Source organism: Lathyrus oleraceus, chromosome 4 (genome assembly GCF_024323335.1).
Source record: "Lathyrus oleraceus cultivar Zhongwan6 chromosome 4, CAAS_Psat_ZW6_1.0, whole genome shotgun sequence".
Lineage (NCBI taxonomy): Eukaryota > Viridiplantae > Streptophyta > Magnoliopsida > Fabales > Fabaceae > Lathyrus > Lathyrus oleraceus.
Genome location: NC_066582.1, coordinates 258,332,639 through 258,354,130, shown reverse-complemented (window position 1 = coordinate 258,354,130; position 21,492 = coordinate 258,332,639). Strand labels below are relative to the sequence as shown.

The following is a 21,492-nucleotide window of genomic DNA, read 5'->3' as shown; positions in this document are numbered from 1 at the left end:
TAATATCGGTCAAAATCACTAAAATCATAATAAAATATATTTGATTAGTGAGTCAGTGGATTTTTTAGATTTAAATCATCTTTTTATTTCTAATCCCATAGCTATTAAATTACCTAACTGGACCCATTTTTTAAAGATTTTTATAAATGAATTTAATTAGATTTTGTGGAATGGCCCATCCTGCAAATCTTTTCGACAAATAAGTATTAGTTTCCTTTTTCCATCTTCTTTATAAATTAGAAGATCCACTTTGTCTTCTCTAATTCCATGACTAGAATTAGAATGAGCTATCACATAAAAACCAATCTTTACTTCGCGTGTTAATTACCATTAACATTATTATTAACATATAAAAAACACACGAAGGTTTTGGTTGGGGAGCAGAATTTAACGTGAAGGTGAAGGTATTATAACAACCAAGAAGAACTCATCCTTCACATACTTTCCTTTGCCTTATCCTTAAAAAAACCCCAAAACTCTAAAAAAATCACAAAACAATAAATAAGCTGAGAGCGAAGCGAGAAAAAACAAGAAGCGCAGAATATTATGTGAGCCAAAAAAGCCCAACGACACTTCACAACACTCACTCTAAACCGTTTCCACAAAACGACATCGTTTTAAGCACTCCCAAACCAAACACCATTTTTCTCCCTCCATTCATTATCATTATCAACAAAAAAGGCACACAGCTAGTAATGATAACAAAACAACCATAAAGCTCTCATCTTATTTATTATTATCATTTCCATTTTAATCAAATTAAAAACTATTATTATACATAAAATATAAATATTCCTTTCATTCCATTTCGCTTTCTCTCGTTTCAAAATTTGAAAGCGAGAAAAACGAAATCTGAGAAATATGGCGGAGCAACGGAACCGTTGGAGCTGGGACGTCACCGGCTTCGAGCCGTGGAAGTCGTCATCTCCATCGACTTCAGTACCGGCTGAGCACGACGATCGGAAACCTAATCCGCCGTTGGGGAGGAGGTACTCCATTTCGTCTTCATCGATTATTCCGCAGCCGAGAAACACTACAGCCTATAAGCTTCAACGGTTAAAGGATAAAGTTAAGGTAATGCGTTGTTTTCATCTACAATATGAACTGTATTGTAGCTTCTTCTTCATTTTCTTCCTAATTCAGCAAGTTTTTTCAGTGTTGTTTTCCGTTTGTTGTATTGTTGTTGCTTTGTTCGTTAAGTCTCTATGTGTGAGTTTGAAAGAAGCTAATGGTGAGCTATTGTTGTTCGGAAGATGAATCAATGCATTGTGCTATGCCGTTGGGAGCTGAATTAAGTTTCTTGTAGTGTTGATTACTACTACTACTTAATTTATTAAAAGATATTCTCATTTGATATAAGCTCTCCAATTTCCTTGTGTGAACTTCCATTAATATGTCGGGAAGTCTATTCCGATGAAACACCGGCGCAAACATCGTACATCATACTGACACTGAATGTACATAATTTTAGAAAATCAAAGTGATTGATTATAATTACATATGTGAGTGCCGTGTGGGTGTCGCACGTCACATTGATAACATGCTTTGAATTTGAATTTTCAGTGCTATATAAACTCTATTATGACTTATAATGATTTAGTTCTTTGTTATTCTGTGATGAAGTGGATAAAGTTGGGGTTTTCTTGTGGTTTGTGGTGTGGATATTTTGAACTGAGGCCTAAGATGTGTTGGGCGAGGTTTTTTAGAGTAATATAACATGAGCAGGAAGAAATCGGTTAGGAGAATTCAGGATTAAACCAAGAGCAAAATTGAAGACATGATAGCACATCAAATGAATGAATCTTTGTTGTATGAAACAGGTTCTACCAAAAACGCCCATTTGAAAAATAAATTCTTAGAGTAGTATAATTTCACGTGTTTACAATAGATGACACCTAAATAGTATAAGCTATATCGTATAAGCTAAATGCTTATATTAATGTTATCAAATAATTGTAGTGTTACTAGCATATGTAAATTCACTTATTGAAAAATTCTTTTTTTGAATCGAATAGAGTGTTAAGCAATTGGATTCCATTGTTTGGATTTGCAAATAATGGATGGATTGGAATGGAACATGATGGAATCCATTCCATCCCATTCCATCCAATTTTGGGTGTATGAATGGAATGAGGTATTATTAATAAAATACCCAAACAATGTAATAGAGTCTCTGTTCCATTCTGCTCCGCTCTGTTCTAATCCATCAATCCAAACATAGGAATAAGGAATGTATTGGGTTGATAAGGGATTTGGGTAGTTTGGCCATTTTTACAGACCAATTTTGCTGGGTTGAGTTACTTTTTTTTTATGTTGTATTCTTGCTGTGAGTTAACAATTACGTAAAAAAATTTGCACAGCTTGCTAGAGACGACTATTTGCAGTTAAGACAAGAAGCAAGTGAGCTTCAAGAATATTCAAATGCAAAACTCGACAGAGTTACGCGATATCTCGGTGTTCTTGCTGAGAAAACCCGCAAGCTAGGTAAGAAAACTAATTTTTATTGACTCTTAGCTCATGCTAGACTAGTATTAGGTTTTGAAATTTTGCATTTTCATTTAATTTATTTTTATTGATTGGATCACTGACTTGCAGTGACAAAATGAGACATATTCTTTAAACTGTCTGATCTGTACGACCACAATAAATGTGGTTTAGGATTTAGTTTCTTGAACTACATGAATTGTTTATTTATTTATTGGTACCAAAAAGTTTAGGGTGGAAGAAGGTACCGTATTCAAAATTTTGGCATTCTAATTTAATCCCTTTTATGTGTCTGTGTGAGTTTAGTTATTGTTCTGTTGGTTTTCTGTCATTAAATTTTGAAATTGTGGCCTATTCGTGACATTCAGATCAAGTTGCCCTTGAAACTGAAGCAAGAATATCACCACTGATCAATGAGAAAAAGAGATTGTTCAATGATTTATTGACATCTAAAGGTAATTGCTTTGTAGATTTTACTTTAGTATACTGAGCGGTTTCTTTCTTCATATTCACTTTGTTTTGTCGTCACCGAAATACATTTTTTATACATTGTTTTGTATGAAGTGACTGGAACCGAAGCTAGTTAAATACCCAAAACGTTCCTACATTTAAAGCTTTTTTTAAGCTTTGTGAGCAGAAGGCATCTGTGTCATTAATTTCTTTTGCAGGAAGCATACGCATATCATGTCGGACAAGACCGTTATTTGAAGATGAAGGTCATTCAGTTGTTGATTTTCCCGATGATTACACCATTCGTGTAAATACCGGTGATGAATCCTTGGCTAATTCCAAAAAAGATTATGAATTTGATAAAGTTTATGGTCCTCATGTTGGCCAAGGTAAAATGATTATATTCTATGTATGTTGCTATGTTTTTTGAGTTGAAAAGTTGTCTTTCATATACAGCTTACTTATATTTCCGTTTATGCTTTGTTTACAGCTGAGTTATTCAGTGATGTTCAACCATTAGTGCAGTCAGCTTTGGATGGATATAACGTTTCCATATTTGCCTATGGTCAAACCCATTCCGGAAAAACACACACTATGGTTACTCTTTTTATTTTTTGCTGCGTGTGTGCCTATGTGCAAAACACTTCCCCCTAATAAATTTTTTGGATGAGGGTCTCAAATTAAGTGTTGTGTAAAAACTGAAACGGCTGCCCAGCGGTCGAAATTTATTATTCTTTTTGCATTTAATAATGTTTGATCTGATCAATTGCTTCTCTGATATTCATTCATTATTCTCAGGAAGGATCCAGTTATGACCGGGGTTTATATGCTCGATGTTTTGAGGAGTTGTTTGATTTAGCCAACTTAGATACAACCTCCACTTCTCAATATAAATTCTGTGCTACAGTTTGTGAGCTTTATAATGAACAGGTCTCTTTCAGTTTTACTTACCATGTACACCCTTTTCGTCATGTTCTGGTTTGCATCCAGGTTCTTAGTTCACTTTGGGACTATTAAATTTTTCATGCAAGCTCCTTTTATGTGCTTTCAGACAAGGGATCTACTTTTGGAGTCCGGGAAAGACATGCCAAAGCTCTGCTTTGGATCGGCTGAAAATTTTGTAGAACTGGTGCAGGAACAAGTCAATAACCCTTTGGAGTTCTCTACAGTTATAAAAACTGCATTTCGGAATCGGGGAAATGATTTATCAAAGATCAACGTATCTCATTTGTATGTTATAAATTCTCTGCACACATTATTTCTGGCCATGGTTATATTGTACCATGGCGTTATTTGATGATGTTTTAAGTTGCATGATAAACATATAGTGATAGCACACTTTTACAAATGTAATTTAGTATGATCAATCAAATGTATAGTTGAGTATTTATATGTAATTACAATGCTAAAGTTTTTTTCTCTTTATTTTCATTTTATACTTTTTGTAACTTAACAATAGGGAAGAAGAAAATATTAAAGATGGAATCTTAAATGGTTAATATTTTTTTGTAACCCATCACTCTAATAATCTATTAGAAGAGTAGTTGTATAAGTTTTTGGTAGATTTTACAATTTTGATAATTGTGTGCATGCGTAGCTGGATTTCTGGTGAGAGATACACACTAATTTAGCTCTGTCGATTTCATGTTTTGCTTTATCAGGATTGTCACAATACACATATTTTACAACAATTCGATCACTGGTGAGAACTCATATAGCAAACTTTATCTGGTTGACTTGGCTGGAAGTGAAGGTTCAATAACAGAAGACGACAGTGGTGAGCGTGTCACAGATTTGCTGCATGTTATGAAGTCACTTTCAGCGTATGTAATTTTGATGCATTTCCCCCCCTCTGTTATCCAAATTATATTTATTTGCTCAACAGTCGGTGAGATGTTTGTCATCCATGTCTTTAGGTGTCATTGCACTTTGAGTGTTCCAGGCTATCCTATGTTTGATAGTTTGTCAGTTTTCATTACTTGTCGCAATTTGGAAATGTTACTAAGTTAGGTCACCAGATTTTTTATCCCTGTTTTTGCATAGGAAACAAATCTGTAGGTAATTAGTCCCCTATAACTCGATGTAGGTTTGTTTTACCCTTATGGTGGCCGTGGTTGGGCAATACACTTCAAAAGTAGGGGGTGTATTTTCGTTATTAGATATAGTTAATTTCCTATAACTGGATATAGATTGTGTTTATCTTATGATGGTTGGGCTAAGCAATTAAAAGTTAAGAGTTCTTTTGCTGATGTGATAACTGATGCCATGTTTCCCCCTATCAGCAGTGAGCTGAAGTGTGTGGCTTACTCATCAACTTTTTCATGGTCTAGATAGATTGTTCAAAATAGGCAGTGAACTGAATTGTGTGGCTTACTCATCAACTTGGTCATGGTCTAGATAGATTGTTCAAAATAGTGTTCTCAATTAAAAAAGGAAAGTGTTTCTGATTAACCTTTCTTTGCAACAGAGGAAGAGGACAGCCTCTGTAGGAGCTTTGCTCTGTGGTAGTTGAAATTCCTTTCCACTGTATTTCCCTGTTTCAAAAGTACTCATATTTCCTATCCATTGTTGAGCTATTTGTTCCATTATTCCCTTCTGTTCTTTCGGTCTGTATCGACTATGGTGCTTCTCTGATGGATGGATCACTGCCAATCTGACTCAGCGCGTGTTAACTCACACCCTTGAACTTTTAGTTTTGTTTAGCCCATTTTGCTCTAGTGTTAAATAGATTATTTGAAATGCACATACAGTGAAGATGAATCTAGCTCCTAGATTGCATGGTGGGTAACTGAGCGTTAGCTGCTAAGGCAAATATGAACAAGATTCTCCATAAAATCCCAATTTTATCATAGTCAACCTATTATTATTAGGCTTTTTTAGTTTTTCTTGTCAACTTGATGAGTAAAAGAATGTGATGCATGTCAAATTTCATTGTCTAACTCATTGTGACATTTTTTGAAATGTTTTTACAGGTTGGGAGATGTTTTGTCTTCTTTGACATCGAAGAAGGATATTATTCCTTACGAAAATTCAACGCTAACAAAACTACTAGCAGATTCACTTGGTATTGATATTTTCTTCCTATTTCTATTTATGAACTTATTTTGGTGTTTATTTGGTGTTTGAAATATCTGATGAAAGTGTATTAGTAACAGAAATTGCCTTCTATTAAGATCCTAGTTAGGTGATGATTAATTAGTTTGTTAGGAATTAGTTAAGGGGGCAAGTGGGTAATGAAGTATATAAATAAAAGGCAAGGGTAAGAGGGTGGTCAACTAGTCATTTTTAAATAGTTGTATCCTTTGGGAATTCTGGAGGTAGCCAGAGCTTCAATTGCCTGCTATTTTGTTATGCATCCATGGAAAATCTTCCCTATTTCTCTAATATGATACTGCGATCTAACAATTGGTAATAGCAACCCTATCTTGACGCTGTGCCTGTGGGTTGCCAATGATGAGTTCAGAAGCTGTGCAGTATTCAACAAGAGAGCTAACAAGAACCTGTGGCATGGGCACAAACCGATAAAGAAAAAGAGTTAAGAGTAGCACCCAAACAAGAGGCCAAGTAAGTCAGTCCAAAAGCAGGGGCAAAGGCAGAAAACAATCTGGAATTGAAAGAACAAGTTTGCAGCAAGAAATCAGAACTGCCAATGCCGGAAGATGGGAGCAAAGCTGTTCTTCAGGTATAAGAGAAGCTGACTGAAGTTTAATAAAACTAGGAAGGTTGGGTGCACAATATTGGAAAAGAAACTCGAATACGAAGAACAAAATCACGGTGAAAGAAGTTCATCAATCCTTAACTAAGGAGGATTAAAATGAAAATAAAATAAAAGCAGTAGATAGAGAAGCACTAGGTGCTGTTATGAGTCCTGTGACCGTAACGATAAACGGGGGAGTGAAAACCACTTTGAAATTATCTAGTTCAAATAGTTGCTTAAAATATTGAGGCTTTGGGATGTGTAGATGACGACAATCATTTGTGATAATTAGATTGCCTTGCATTTCTTCTCAAATTCAGTGTTTTATGAGAGACCAAATACATTGGGATAGATTGTTATTTCATAAAGTATAAGACAATGAGATTCCTTGGGAGAGTTTATGAAAACAACTTATGACATGTTCATAAACTATTTTCGATTTATTTTCACAAGCTCTCTAAGATAGCTTATAACAAGAAAACAATCTGACTATTATCTTTTGTTATAGAAATAGCTTTATTGAATTAGGAGAGACTAAGAGACATTTAGATTAAACCGTGTATTTTTAAAAGCATTACAGAGACTTTATTATATATAGAGAGATTATAACTAATTACATGATATAGTCGATGTGGGACTATTCTATATACAAATATTCTCAACACTATATATTTACAAATATCAACACTCCCCCTCAACCTTGAGCATATAAGTCAAATGCACCAAACTTGTTACATATATAATTAGTTCTGCGACTTCGCAGAGATTTTGTAAACACGTCTGCCAATTGATCATTAGAGTTGACAAAGCTTGTGACGATGTCACCTGACTCGATCTTCTCTCTAACAAAGTGACAGTCTATCTCAAATGTTTGGTCCTCTCATGGAAGACTGGATTTGAAGCAATGTGCAATGCGGCTTGATTATCACAAATAAGTGTCATTGGTCTTGTTATTCAATTTGAAGTTTCTTGAGCAACTATTTTAACCAAATAAGTTCACATGTTGCCATTGCCATGACCCTATACTCTGCCTCGGCGCTTGATCTTGCAACTACGTTTTGTTTCTTACTTTTCCAGGATATAAGGTTTCCTCCAACAAGTGCACAATACCCAAAGGTGGATCGTCTATCAATGGGTGACCCTGCCCAATCAGCATCAGAGTATCCAATTATCTGAGTATGTCCTTTATCTTCATACACTAAATCTTTTCCTGGAGCACATTTGATGTATCTCAGAATCCGGATAACAACATCCATGTGTTCCTGACAAGGAGAATTTAAGAACTGACTTACCACACTAACCGCAAAAGAAATGTCTGGACGTGTGACTGTGAGATAATTCAACTTTCCAACCAATCTCGTATACCTTCTTGAGTCAGATAGAGGCTCCCCCTGATTGGGTAGTAGTTTGACACTTGGATCCATAGGAGTATCAACTGGCTTAGCATTCAACAAACCTGTTTCTTCCAAAATATCCATAGCATATTTGCGCTGAGAAATCACCAAACCATCTTTAGATTGGGCTACCTCAATACCCAAGAAATAACGGAGTTTACCAAGGTCTTTTGTCTGAAATTGATTCGAGAGATGTTCTTTTAACTGGAGTATACCCTGCTGATCACTACCAGTTATGGCAATATCATCCACGTACACAATAAGATAAATACACCCTTGGGCTGAGTAACGATAAAAAACAGAATGATCAGCTTCACTACGGACCATACCAAACTGTTGTACTACAACGCTGAATCTGCCGAACCAAGCTCTCGGAGATTGCTTAAGACCATAAAGAGACCTATGTAACCTACACACCATATTCAATGACTCCCTCTGAGCAATAAATCGAGGTGGTTGCTCCATATATACCTCCTCTTCAAGATCACCATGTAAAAAAGCATTTTTGATGTCAAGTTGATGAAGAGGCCAATGTCGAATGGCTAGAAGAAGTCTAACAGATGCCATCTTGGCTACAAGCGAGAAGGTATCACTATAATCCAATCCAAAAATCTGAGTGTATCCTTTGGCTACAAAGCGAGCTTTAAATCGATCAATCTTACCATCTGGACCAACCTTCACTGTATAAAGCCAAGGACAACCTACTAAAGATTTCCCAGGGGGTAGAGGAACCAGTTCCCGGGTACCACTGCTTTGAAGAGCACACATTTCATCAATCATTGCTTGCCTCCATTCAGGGTGAGATAATGCTTCACCTGGAGTTTTAGGAATAGAAACAGAAGACAAAGAAGACAAACAAGTATACTGCAAAGGGGAAAGACGATGATAACATAAATCAATATAATGCGGAGAAGGATTTCGTGTTTGACGTATACCTTTTCGAAGGGCAATCGAAAGATCGGACTCAGGTTGCAGGATCGGATCCGGTGATGGCGGAGGCGTCGGAGGAGAGTCTGCAATGACCTCAAGAACAGATGTGACCTAAGGGACAGGGACGATAGACTTTGGGGACGACGCTGATATGTTTGAAGTGGTCGAGAAGTAGGGGGGTCAGGAGCCATAGACTGGTGGGGGATAATGGTAAGCGGGACATTAATAACTGTCGGAAAAGGTGTGAGGGTACTTTCTTGAAGAGGTTCCGGAGATACTGGGTTGGACCCGAAATATGGAACATACTCGAAGAAGGTAACATCGGCCGATATGAGGTATCGTTGTAGAGTATGAGAATAACAACGATAACCCTTTTGGGAACGATGATAATCAAGAAAGACACACTTTAGCGATCGAGCTGCTGGTTTATCAAGACCAGGGGAGAGATTGTGTACAAAGCACGTTGACCCGAATACTCGAGGAGGAATTGGGTGGAGAGGAGAGTTTGGAAACATGATTGAATGAGGGATTTTATTATTAAGGACAAATGAGGGCATGCGATTTATGAGGTAACATGCCGTGAGCACCGCATCCCCCTAAAAAGGGGGAGGAACATTACCATGGAGAAGTAGGGTCTGAGTGGTTTCTATAAGATGCCGATTTTTGCGTTCGGCTATCCCGTTTTGTTGGGGTGTATGAGGGCAAGATGTTTGGGGCAAAATACCATTGGATGACATAAAAGTTTGAAACTGTTGGGATAAATATTCACGTGTATTGTCACTTCTTAAGGTACGAATAGACAAACCAAATTGGGTTCTTATTTCTCGATAAAATTGTTCAAAAATAGAAAACAATTCAGATCTGTTCTTCATTAAAAATAACCATGTGCAACGTGAAAAATCATCAATAAAAGTTACAAAATATCTAGACTCAAAAGTAGACACGGTACGCGAGGGAGCCCAAACATCAGAGTGAACTAAAGCAAAAGGGGACGCAGCCCAGGAAAGTGACTAGACACCAACTTTTGTAGCTTTGGAAGACCTAACTGCCCATGTATAATGAGTGGAGAATCTGTGGTGGAGCATGTGGTAGATGACATAGAGAAGTAGTAGAGGCCTTGAGACTCACATCCGACGTCAATCGTCTGTCTCGAACTCCGATCCTGCAGAGTAACATTACTATTAGTAAAGGTGATAGAATAATTAAGGGAACAAGTTAAACGATTGACTGACAGTAAATTAAATGGGCAATTAGGTACATATAGGACAAAAGTCACAGAGAGATGGTAAAATTTGAATAGTACCAATCCCTTGGGATCGGATTTGAGAACCATTTGCGGAAGTTATACTCGGTAAGAAACCAGAGGTAGAGAGGGAAGAAAAAAGACCTTTATTACCGGTAACATGATCAGACGCACCAGAATCGATGGCTCAAGGACCAATAGGAGATGACTGAGAGAAGCAAACAGATGAATTACTAGTGTGTGCAACCGAAGCCGTGGAACCAGAGGTCTGATTAGTCTGACACCACTTGAGAAAATCCTCGTAGCTTGGCGTAGGGCTCTAAAGAGAAGGTAAAGTTTGCATAATGTCTGGGCTAGCAATTTGAGCTGCATTTACCTGGCGTGGAGGTCTGCCATGTAACTTCCAGCAACGGTCGATAGTATGTTCAAGCCGGTTACAATGGTCACACTTGAGACGAGGTTTGGAGTTGGATGACCCTCCTCGAAGGCGATTCTGATTGTTGCCAAGAGATGCAAGGGCAACAGTGTCACCTAATGTCGGAGCAACAATAGATGGAGGGGAAACCATACCAAATGCATGAGGTGTAGCCTGAAGGTGAGAAAAACAAGAAAGGGGGGGTTTGAATTGTTTGAAAAATAAGCGCTTTTGCAAAATGAAATCACACAATGATTTTATACTGGTTCGCTTATAACACAAAGCTACTCCAGTCCACCCGGCCAAGGTGATTTCGCCTTCAACAAGGACTTAATCCACTAATCTTGAAAGATTACAAACAACCCCTAAGAGAGAAGAAAATCTCTTAGTCCTCTCAAGTCTACAGACTACAAGGAGTCACTTGAGGAAATCAAATAAAAATTAGATACAAGATGTGTAATCTAGAGTGCTTCTAAGAAAGCAAATATTACAAACTTAAGAACAAATTTTTCACTTGATAAGCAAAAGCTTAGTGAAAATCTTTGAAGAACAAGGATGTTTTTCTTGAGCGTGATATGATTTCAGTATAGTTTTGGCTAGTGATTTCTTGTGTTTACTGAATGAGATTTCTTCTCTATTTATAGGAGTTGGAGTAGAGTTGAAGTAGCGTTGAATCTGTTGGATATTGAGATGTAGTTACGCCACTCCATTAATAGCTTCTGCAGTAGACTTTTTCTCTTAGAAGTGACTACTTACCACAATTAGTATCTTCTCTCTTGGAAGTGGAGATTAACGTCTCTTTCTAATTGAGGAAATCCATTTGCAGAACTTTATCTTGGCTTAAACGTTACTTCATCATGATTAACAATTCTGATTGGAGTCTTTGTGTATCTGGAGAAACTGGCTTCTGATGTTATCTCTTGAAAGTTCAGATGGCGCTGATAACTTCAGAGTTTACAGAGGACATTTGTTCAGAGTCAGAGCTTCTAGACTTTACTTCATGTTCAGATGCTTCTGATACTTGTAGTTTTGTCCAGAGTCAGAGCTTCTTGAAACGAGATTCCATTTTAGATGCTTCTGATACTTGAGATTTTGCATCTGATCTTGTTTTGCATCTGATGACATCATCAGATTTATTTCTTCTTTCTTTAGAACCCTGCACACTTAGAAACTTTTCGTTAGGGTGCCATTTTTGGTTTCATCCTTTGTTATCATCAAAATCATGGAGTCTGTTGTAGAACACTTTTTGTTCTTACAATCTCCCCCTTTTTGATGATGACAAAACAAATAAAATTATCAGATGAAACATGAAAAATATTAGATCAGATAGACAAAAGCTCCCCCTGAGTTAGTACTAGGGAGTTCAGAAGTTCTTACCAGAGCTTTCCAAGCAATAAGATTTCTGAAAACTTTCTGCAATTTCTTAATTTTAATGTTAGTTATTTAATCAGAGCTATTATTTAATCAGAGCTATTTATATTAGAACTATTTCTATAATTGTTGCAGAATGCTTAAGGTTTTAGACATAATTTTCATCAGAGCTATTTAATAATTTCTCCCCTTTTTGGCATAATCAAAAAGGCATAAAAAAATAAAAAGAATAATAAAGAGAAAAACATTTCATTAAAAAGCACAAAGGCAAACAACAGTCAAAACATCAGATTCAACAGAATATCAGAGCTAAAAAAGAAGACAGAAGCAAAAACATTAGGCAAACAAACAAAGAAAATCCTAAGTGCCTAAGGGTTTGGAGGTTGAGGAAGTCTCTGAAGCAACATGGCAAACATGTTCTGGATGTTTTCATTCAGAGCATCTTGCTTGTCCATCCTGGCACGAAGCTCATTCTGATCTTTCTTTATCTCTTGCTGATCTTGCTTGATCTCCTTCAGAGTGTTAAGAATCAGAGGGATCGCAGAGGAAGACTCCCCCTGAATCAGAGCCTGCTGAGCTTCAGCTTCAGCAGCAGCTTGGGCTTCTGCATCTGCCTTAGCCTTGGCTTCAGCTTCCTGAATCCTTAGAAGTTCTGCTTTCTTTGCCAGGCGTTCTTCTTCCAACCGCTTTGCTTCTTCTTCAGCTTCCCTAGCCAATCTTTCCTCCTCTAACCTTCTGGCCTCAGCTTCTCTAGCCAGTCTCTCTTGGAGTCTTTCCTCAGAGTCTCTGATGTAGCCATTTCTGACTTGTTCAGAGATACTCTTCAGCCTATAAGACTCAGAGGTCATCCAACTAATGACTCTGTTCCAGTGTGTCCTAACAGATTTAGGATCATCACTAACTTCAGAGTTTTTAGCCAGAGACTTGATCTTCTGGACTGAAGCTTCTGCAACCTGTATAATGGCCTCCTCAAGGGTAGGTATGGTAAGTTCAGGTTCAGGTTCAGGTGAATGAGGTGGAGAGTTTTGAGGGCTGAGATTTAGAGGTTGAGGTTCGGTTTGTTGAGGTTCAGATTCTGCTTGAAGTTCAGAATCTGCGTCTGGTTGAAGACTAGGGGATGAAGCATATAGTGGATTTAGGTCTAAAGGGTCAGAGTCTGGTTCTGGGACAGCGGGAAGGATTGGTGGAGTGATATTAGAGGTGAAGGGATCAGATGGTTGAGTTTCAGAGGGTAAGGTTGTTGTTTGTTGTGGTGGAAGTGAAGTTTGGAGGGGTGAGGTTACTTCAGATTGTGTTGAGGATTGTGGAGCGAAATTTTTAGCATAAATTTCAGCTATTGTTGGGGAGTTTGGGTCAGAGTGTTCTTGATCAGAGGACTCATGATCAGATAACTCTTGGTCAGAAGAAGGGGAAAGGTAAGGGGGTGATTCATATTCAGAGGATGAGGAAGAGCTGTGGTGATATAGTTGATTAGGGTCAGAGGTTGTTGTGAAAGTACGAGCAATTTTTAGAACAGGTGGAGGTTGAGAGGTTCTGGTGATTGAGGGTGGTATTTCAGAGGTGGTATATATTGGTTGAGAGGAGAGAGGGTTAGAGGAAGCCATTATAGATTCAGAAGAGACAGGAGGAATAGACTTACCAGAAGAGACATTCAGAGGTGCTGAAGCTTTGGTGCCAGAGGTTTCTCCAAGTCTGGCTTTCTTTGCCTTCCTTGCTTCCTCAGCTATCTTCTTCTCAGAAAGACCTCTTTTGTATCTGACCAAATCTTCTACAGAGTCCAGACAGTCTTCAAGGCGGAAATCAGAAATATCAATGCCTTCATCCAGACGATCCTGAAGGTAGATAGCAATGGCATCTCTGGGTTCATTCTTGAAGAACCTTTCAAGGCCATGAGGCATCTTCCTCTGATCCTTCAGAGCTTCCCAGGTCACTTCCATAGTGGGCTTGACTCTGATGTCTTTGATGATTCCCATACTCCTCAGATTTTTGGCATTCAGAGGCTTTCCCACATCAATTGCCAGATCATCCATACACCTGGTCTTCTCCAGAGCATCTACCAAGCCATGCTCAATGAAGACATCAGAGAGCAATCTTCCCAGAGGAATGTAGGATCTGGGCTTCATATTATTCCTCGTTTCTCTGACTGAATCCCTTAGATATCTGAAGAGGAGAACAGGGAGGTTGATCGGAATACCCTTCTGAATGCAATATAAGATGCATTTCTGATCAGCATTGATATAATCTGAAGAGTTGGAGGCTGGACGATGATGGATTGTTCCCAGAATAATCTTCAGCCAAACTCGGAGGTTCTGATGAAGCTCCTTGTTCTTAGAGGGGTTTCCTTCAACATTTGCTTTGAAGATAGTAGGGTTAATGACTTCTGTGATGCGCTTGGACCTTGGAGGAATGTTGTAAATCCTTTTACCTCCAGCTTTCTCCATGTTTAGCAAGGAAGCAATTGATGCTTCAGTGATGACAATCTTTACACCCAGAACAAACGAGACAATGAACTGGTCATCAGCATCTGCACATCTCCAGAACTCCTTCACCAGAAGAGGATAGATTGGACCATACAATCTGTTGAAGTAGTTTTCCCAACCTTGCTTACGAAGATCTTCAGTGAGATCAACGCCATTTCTTCTTAAATTCTCAAAATCTACCAGCGATTCACACAGTACATCTAAATCTTCAAAGGGAGTTGAAAGGTTTATGTGTTGTTCGCGTTCCAAAATGTGAGGTTCTTTGTAGACTGGGGTTGTGGTAACGTCTACAACCATGGGTGTTTGAGTGTTTGAGGTTTGGGGATTAGAAGCGGCTTCCATTTGTTGGGAGAAGTTAAAAACTTCTTGCTCTTGAGGATTCATGAAGAAAATTGATGAAGAAGATGAAGAACTGAGAAGGTTGCAGAGAAAACTTCGAGAGAGGGTTTAGGGTTTTAGAGTGAGTGAGAGTGATAAGTGTGAAAAGTGAGAGAAAGTGTTTATATACTAAGGGTAAAAACACATGCAAAACGACACACATACCAGCGTTAGCACAAAAACCAAAATAGCACGTTTGGGGAAAATGATTACAGCTCATTAATGAATGTCTAATCCCAACAGTAAGCACACTGCTCAAGGAGATTTCAAGCGTTCTGACCTTTGATTTCTTTTGACAGCTGTCTAGAAGTTCTAGGGTTAGACGCATGTTCCCCACGTGTTGATGTATCTGATCTTCAGGGATACCAAAGGATTTCTGAAGATTTCTAACTCAGATATCTTCTTAACTTGGTAGAAGTATCAGAGTCAGAGGCAGAAGTGTATTTGTTTTTATCAGATTCTCATTTTACATGTTCAGAGCCAAATTTTATTCAGGGCAATTTTTAATGTTCAGATTTTCTAAGATAAAAAAGAAATCTATCTTCAGCTAGAGGCTTAGTAAAGATATCTGCCCATTGATGTTCTGTATCAATGAACTTCAGCGTTACTATTCCTTTCTGAACATAGTCTCTAATAAAATGATGTTTAATTTCTATGTGTTTGGCTCTGGAATGTAGAATAGGATTCTTACTCAAACAAATAGCAGCAGTATTATCACAAAAGATAGGAATGTTACTCTCAAAATATCTGAAGATCTTCTAGCTGATGCTTCATCCAGAGCATCTGAGTTGTGCACAGTGATGCTGAGATGTATTCTGCTTCTGCAGTTGATAGAGCAATTGTTGACTGTCTTTTGCTAGCCCAGGAGATTAAGTTGTTTCCCAGAAGCTGGCAATTTCCAGATGTGCTTTTTCGTTCTATTCTATCTCCTGCGTAATCTGCATCACAATAACCAGAAAGCCTATACTCTGATGTTTTCTCATACATCAGGCCCAGGTTAGGAGTTCCTTTCAGATACTTAAGAATTCTCTTAACAGCTGTTAAATGAGATTCTCTAGGATCTGATTGGAATCTGGCACAAAGACAGACACTAAAGAGAATATCAGGACGAGTAGCAGTCAGATAGAGAAGAGAGCCTATCATACCTCGATAGAGCTTCTGACAAACTTTGTTGCTTACCTCTTCCTTCTCCAGAATGCAAGTTGGATGCATAGGAGTCTTTGCAGATTTGCATTCAGTCATATCAAACTTCTTCAGAACGTCTTTAATGTACTTGCTTTGATAAATGTACGTGACTTCTGGGGTTTGATTGATTTGAATTCCCAGAAAGAACTTTAGTTCTTGCATTAAACTCATTTCAAATTCTGCCTGCATTAACTTAGAAAATTCTTGGCAAACAGAGATATTAGCAGAACCAAAAATAATATCATCAACATAAATTTGGCATATCACGAGATCATTATTAAGGTTTTTACAGAAGAGTGTAGAATCAACTTTCCCTCTGATAAAATTTTGTTCCAGAAGAAAATTGCTCAGACGTTCATACCAAGCTCTGGGAGCTTGTTTAAGTCCATATAAAGATTTCTTAAGTTTGAAAACATGTTCTGGAAAGTTTGAATTTTCAAAGCCTGGAGGTTGATTAACATACACTTCTTCTGAAATATAACCGTTAAGAAATGCACTCTTGACATCCATTTGGTATAATTTGATAGAATGATTAATAGCAAAAGATACAAGAAGACGAATAGATTCTAACCTCGCGACTGGAGCAAAAGTTTCATTATAATCAATACCTTCTTGTTGACTATAACCTTGAGCTACCAGTCGAGCTTTGTTTCTGACAACTTCTCCTTTCTCGTTCAGCTTGTTTCTGAAAACCCATCTGGTTCCGATGACATGAGTGCCTCTGGGTTTTGGAACGAGATCCCAGACATCATTCTTGGAGAATTGATCTAACTCTTCTTGCATAGCTGCCACCCAATCGTTATCTTGAAGAGCTTCATCACAGGACGTAGGCTCAATCAGAGACACTAGTCCCAGAGGAATATCTTCAGAAGTTCTGAAGGTAGATCTGGTTCTAACAGGTTCATCTTTGTTTCCCAAGATCAAATCTTCAGATACGTTGCTACGACTCTTGACTTTCCTTGGAATTTCTGGAGATTTAATTTCTTCAGAGTCTGGAGTGACAGTTGCTTCTGGAGTTTTCTCAGATTCTACCAGAGTGATCTCTAAATCTGCAAACTTTTCAACTAGCTTTGACTTTTCAGGGTCAAGCTTATCATCAAATCTAACATGAATTGATTCCTCCACAATTTTGGTTTCTGTGTTGTATACTCTGTAGCCTTTAGAGCGTTCTGAGTATCCTAACATAATACCTTTCTGTGCTTTGGAATCAAACTTGTTCAGATGTTCTTTAGTATTTAATATAAAGCAAATGCATCCAAAGGATGAAAATATGAAATGTTGGGTTTTCTTCCCTTACACAGTTCATAGGGAGTCTTATCCAGAATAGGTCTAATAGAGATTCTATTCTGAATGTAACACGCTGTATTTACAGCTTCTGCCCAAAAGTGCTTTGCTACATTTGTTTCATTGATCATGGTTCTGGCCATTTCTTGGAGTGTCCTATTCTTCCTCTCTACAACTCCATTTTGTTGTGGAGTTCTAGGGCAGGAGAAATCATGGGATATTCCATTAGAATCAAATAATTCTTCAAAATCTTTATTTTCAAATTCTCCACCATGATCACTTCTGACTCTAACAATTTTAGAGTCAAATTCTTTTTGCACTTTAGAACAGAAACTGGTGAATACAGAGTGAGACTCACTCTTGTGCCTTAGGAATTTTACCCATGTCCAGCGGCTGTAATCATCAACGATTACTAGTCCATACTTCTTTCCATTGACTGATGCTGTTTTCACAGGACCAAATAAGTCAATGTGAAGAAGCTCCAGAGGCTTGGAGGTAGAAACAACATTTTTCTTTTTAAAAGATGTTTTTGAAAACTTTCCTTTCTGACAAGCTTCACACAGAGCATCTGAAGAAAACTTCAGTGTAGGTAAGCCTCTGACTAACTCAAGTTTAGTTAGCTGAGAAAGTTTTCTCATGCTAATGTGGCCTAAGCGTCTATGCCATACCCATTGCTCTTCGTGAACTGACATTAAACATTTAACATTTTGATCTTTTAAATCAGAAAGATTTATTTTGTAAATGTTGTTTTTCCTCTTGCCTGTGAAAAGGACAGAGCCATCGTTCTGACTAATGGCTTTACACGTTTTTTGATTAAAGATTACATCATAACCGTTATCACTTAATTGACTTATGGATAACAAGTTATGCATTAATCCTTCTACATAAAGAACATCAGATATAGAGGGAAGAGTACCATTACCAATAGTTCCGGAGCCTCTGATCCTTCCTTTCTGATCTCCTCCGAAGCCTACAAATCCAGCGTCTTTAAGTTCCAGGCTTTGGAACATAGACTTTCTTCCCGTCATATGTCGCGAGCATCCAGAGTCCAGGTACCATGATTGGTGTCTGAACTTTGCTGCATAGGATATCTGCAACATAGATAATCTTATCTTTCGGTACCCAGAATCTCTTGGGTCCTTTTAGATTAGTTTTCCCAGAGTTTCTTACAACTTTGGGTCTTCTAGCATTCTTAAATTTTTGTTCTTGTGTGTGTGTGTAATGATATGAAAAAGGAGATTTAGGCTGGTTACTGGTAGAAGTTTTATCAGAATCAGAATCATACCCAATTCCCCTTTTATTATTCTGACCTACTCCATAAATCATGGATGCCATAATACTCCTTTTATCCCATTCTTCAGAAATTGTTGAAAGGCTTCTTCATATTTATAAATAATTTCATTTGAAGTTTGTGGTGCTTGAGACAACACTTCTTCTAATTCTAAGTTTTTTGTTTTAGCTTCATCTCTTTCTAACGTTAAAGATATGATTGTATCATCTCTTGTTAGAATTGTTGTCTCAAGTTTACTACACTCTTCAGATTTTGCTTTAAGAAGACCTTTAATGTTTTTAACTTTTTGTTTTAATTTCTGAAGAGAGGTAAGAGTTTCTGATAAACATGATTCTAAGTCAGATCTAGAAAGTTCAGAAATACCTCTTCAGATTCTTCATCTGAGCTGCTGGATGTGGTAGCCATAAGAGCTACGTTGGCCTGTTCATCAGAGTCAGGTTCTGATGATTCGGATTCACTATCGTCCCAGGTGGCCATTAATCCCTTCTTTGTTCTGAAGGCATTTTTCTTGAAGCTTTCTTTCTTAGAGTTATCTTTCTTCAGCTTGGGGCATTCATTTCTATAATGACCTGTTTCTTTACATTCAAAACAGGTAATATCTTTATTAGGTTTACCTTTTGAAGTTGACTCTGATCTATCCCCTCTGGGTCTTGATCTTCTGAAGTTGTTGTTGTTCCTTCTTTTCCAGAGTTGCTTAACTCTTCTGGTTAGTAAGGACAGTTCTTCTTCATCATCAGAGTCTTCAGGTTCAGAGTCGTCAGTATCTGCAGTTTCTGCCTGGAGAGCTTTGGTTCTGTCTGACTTCCGTCTTTCAGGTCTGGACTTCAGCGCCACTGACTTGTTCCTTTTCTGAGGCTCATCCTCCTCTAGTTCTATCTCATGGCTTCTGAGAGAACTAACAAGTTCTTCAAGGCTGATATTATTCAGATCCTTTGATAACTTCAGAGCAGTAACCATTGGTCTCCATTTCTTTGGCAGACTTCTGACTATCTTCTTAACATGATCTGCAGTCGTGTATCCTTTGTCTAGCACTTTAAGACCTGCAATAAGAGTTTGGAATCTGGAAAACATAGCTTCTATAGCTTCGTCATCTTCCATCTTGAAGGCTTCATATTTCTGGATCAACGCCAGAGCCTTCGTCTCCTTGACTTGGGAGTTTCCTTCATGGGTCATCTTCAGAGAGTCAAGTATATCTTTAGCCGTCTCTCTGTTGGTGATCTTTTCGTATTCGTTGTATGATATAGCATTTAGAAGTATTGTTCTGGCCTTGTGATGATTTTTGAACTCACGTTTCTGATCTTCTGACATTTTGCTTCTGGGAACTTCAGCTCCATTTAAGGTTGGAGGTTTGTATCCATCTGTGACAATGTCCCAGAGGTCAGCATCATAACCCAGAAAGAAACTTTCGATTCTATCTTTCCAGTAATCAAACTTTTCTCCATCAAAAACAGGAGGCTTGGCATTGTAAGAATCTTTCTCATTTGAGTGGGCCATTTGTTTTTCTCGCACTGGATCTCTTTACACGGTTAAGTGTTTGATTTGAAAATCAATAACAGAGCCGGAGCTCTGATACCAATTGAAGGTGAGAAAAACAAGAAAGGGGGGGTTTGAATTGTTTGAAAAATAAGCGCTTTTGCAAAATGAAATCACACAATGATTTTATACTGGTTCGCTTATAACACAAAGCTACTCCAGTCTACAGACTACAAGGAGTCACTTGAGGAAATCAAATAAAAATTAGATACAAGATGTGTAATCTAGAGTGCTTCTAAAAAAGCAAATATTACAAACTTAAGAACAAATTTTTCACTTGATAAGCAAAAGCTTAGTGAAAATCTTTGAAGAACAAGGATGTTTTTCTTGAGCGTGATATGATTTCAGTATAGTTTTGGCTAGTGATTTCTTGTGTTTACTGAATGAGATTTCTTCTCTATTTATAGGAGTTGGAGTAGAGTTGAAGTAGCGTTGAATCTGTTGGATATTGAGATGTAGTTACGCCACTCCATTAATAGCTTCTGCAGTAGACTTTTTCTCTTAGAAGTGACTACTTACCACAATTAGTATCTTCTCTCTTGGAAGTGGAGATTAACGTCTCTTTCTAATTGAGGAAATCCATTTGCAGAACTTTATCTTGGCTTAAACGTTACTTCATCATGATTAACAATTCTGATTGGAGTCTTTGTGTATCTGGAGAAACTGGCTTCTGATGTTATCTCTTGAAAGTTCAGATGGCGCTGATAACTTCAGAGTTTACAGAGGACATTTGTTCAGAGTCAGAGCTTCTAGACTTTACTTCATGTTCAGATGCTTCTGATACTTGTAGTTTTGTCCAGAGTCAGAGCTTCTTGAAACGAGATTCCATTTTAGATGCTTCTGATACTTGAGATTTTGCATCTGATCTTGTTTTGCATCTGATGACATCATCAGATTTATTTCTTCTTTCTTTAGAACCCTGCACACTTAGAAACTTTTCGTTAGGGTGCCATTTTTGGTTTCATCCTTTGTTATCATCAAAATCATGGAGTCTGTTGTAGAACACTTTTTGTTCTTACATAGCCAAGCGCAACAATTGTTCACTAACTGCATCATAGGTAGGAACAGTAGTACCTGATAAAATCAGGTTACGAACGGACTCGAGTTCTGGTGGTAGTCCCTTAAGTGCCATGACCATGAAAAATTTACTCTGTTGTTCGGAATGAGCTATTGCATCTTTTGCATAAGGCATGAGGGTTTCGTAACTCGCTTTCAAGGCATCAAGCTTACTCAGATAGGCTTGCATATCCATATTTTGCAACTTCATTGTGTCGAGTTTGAGGATGACACTGTATAGACAATGAACGTCGTTGGAGAAGACTTTCTTAGCCTTTTCCCAAACCTCATTGCAAGTTGA

The 21,492-nt window shown here is 37.8% G+C and overlaps 1 protein-coding gene across 1 annotated transcript in view; it reads left to right on the top strand.

Annotated features, from left to right (window-relative positions):
• The first annotated feature begins 499 nt into the window (after positions 1-499).
• LOC127074959 (kinesin-like protein KIN-14B) overlaps positions 500-21,492 on the top strand; it is a 31,432-nt gene continuing 10,439 nt past the window's right edge. The window contains exons 1-9 of the mRNA XM_051016383.1: positions 500-1,074; positions 2,361-2,484; positions 2,853-2,939; positions 3,153-3,323; positions 3,425-3,531; positions 3,733-3,864; positions 3,986-4,164; positions 4,596-4,757; positions 5,907-5,998. Coding sequence (XP_050872340.1) covers positions 862-1,074; positions 2,361-2,484; positions 2,853-2,939; positions 3,153-3,323; positions 3,425-3,531; positions 3,733-3,864; positions 3,986-4,164; positions 4,596-4,757; positions 5,907-5,998 — 1,267 coding nt within the window. The 5' untranslated portion in view covers positions 500-861. The remainder of the gene's footprint in view (positions 1,075-2,360; positions 2,485-2,852; positions 2,940-3,152; positions 3,324-3,424; positions 3,532-3,732; positions 3,865-3,985; positions 4,165-4,595; positions 4,758-5,906; positions 5,999-21,492) is intronic.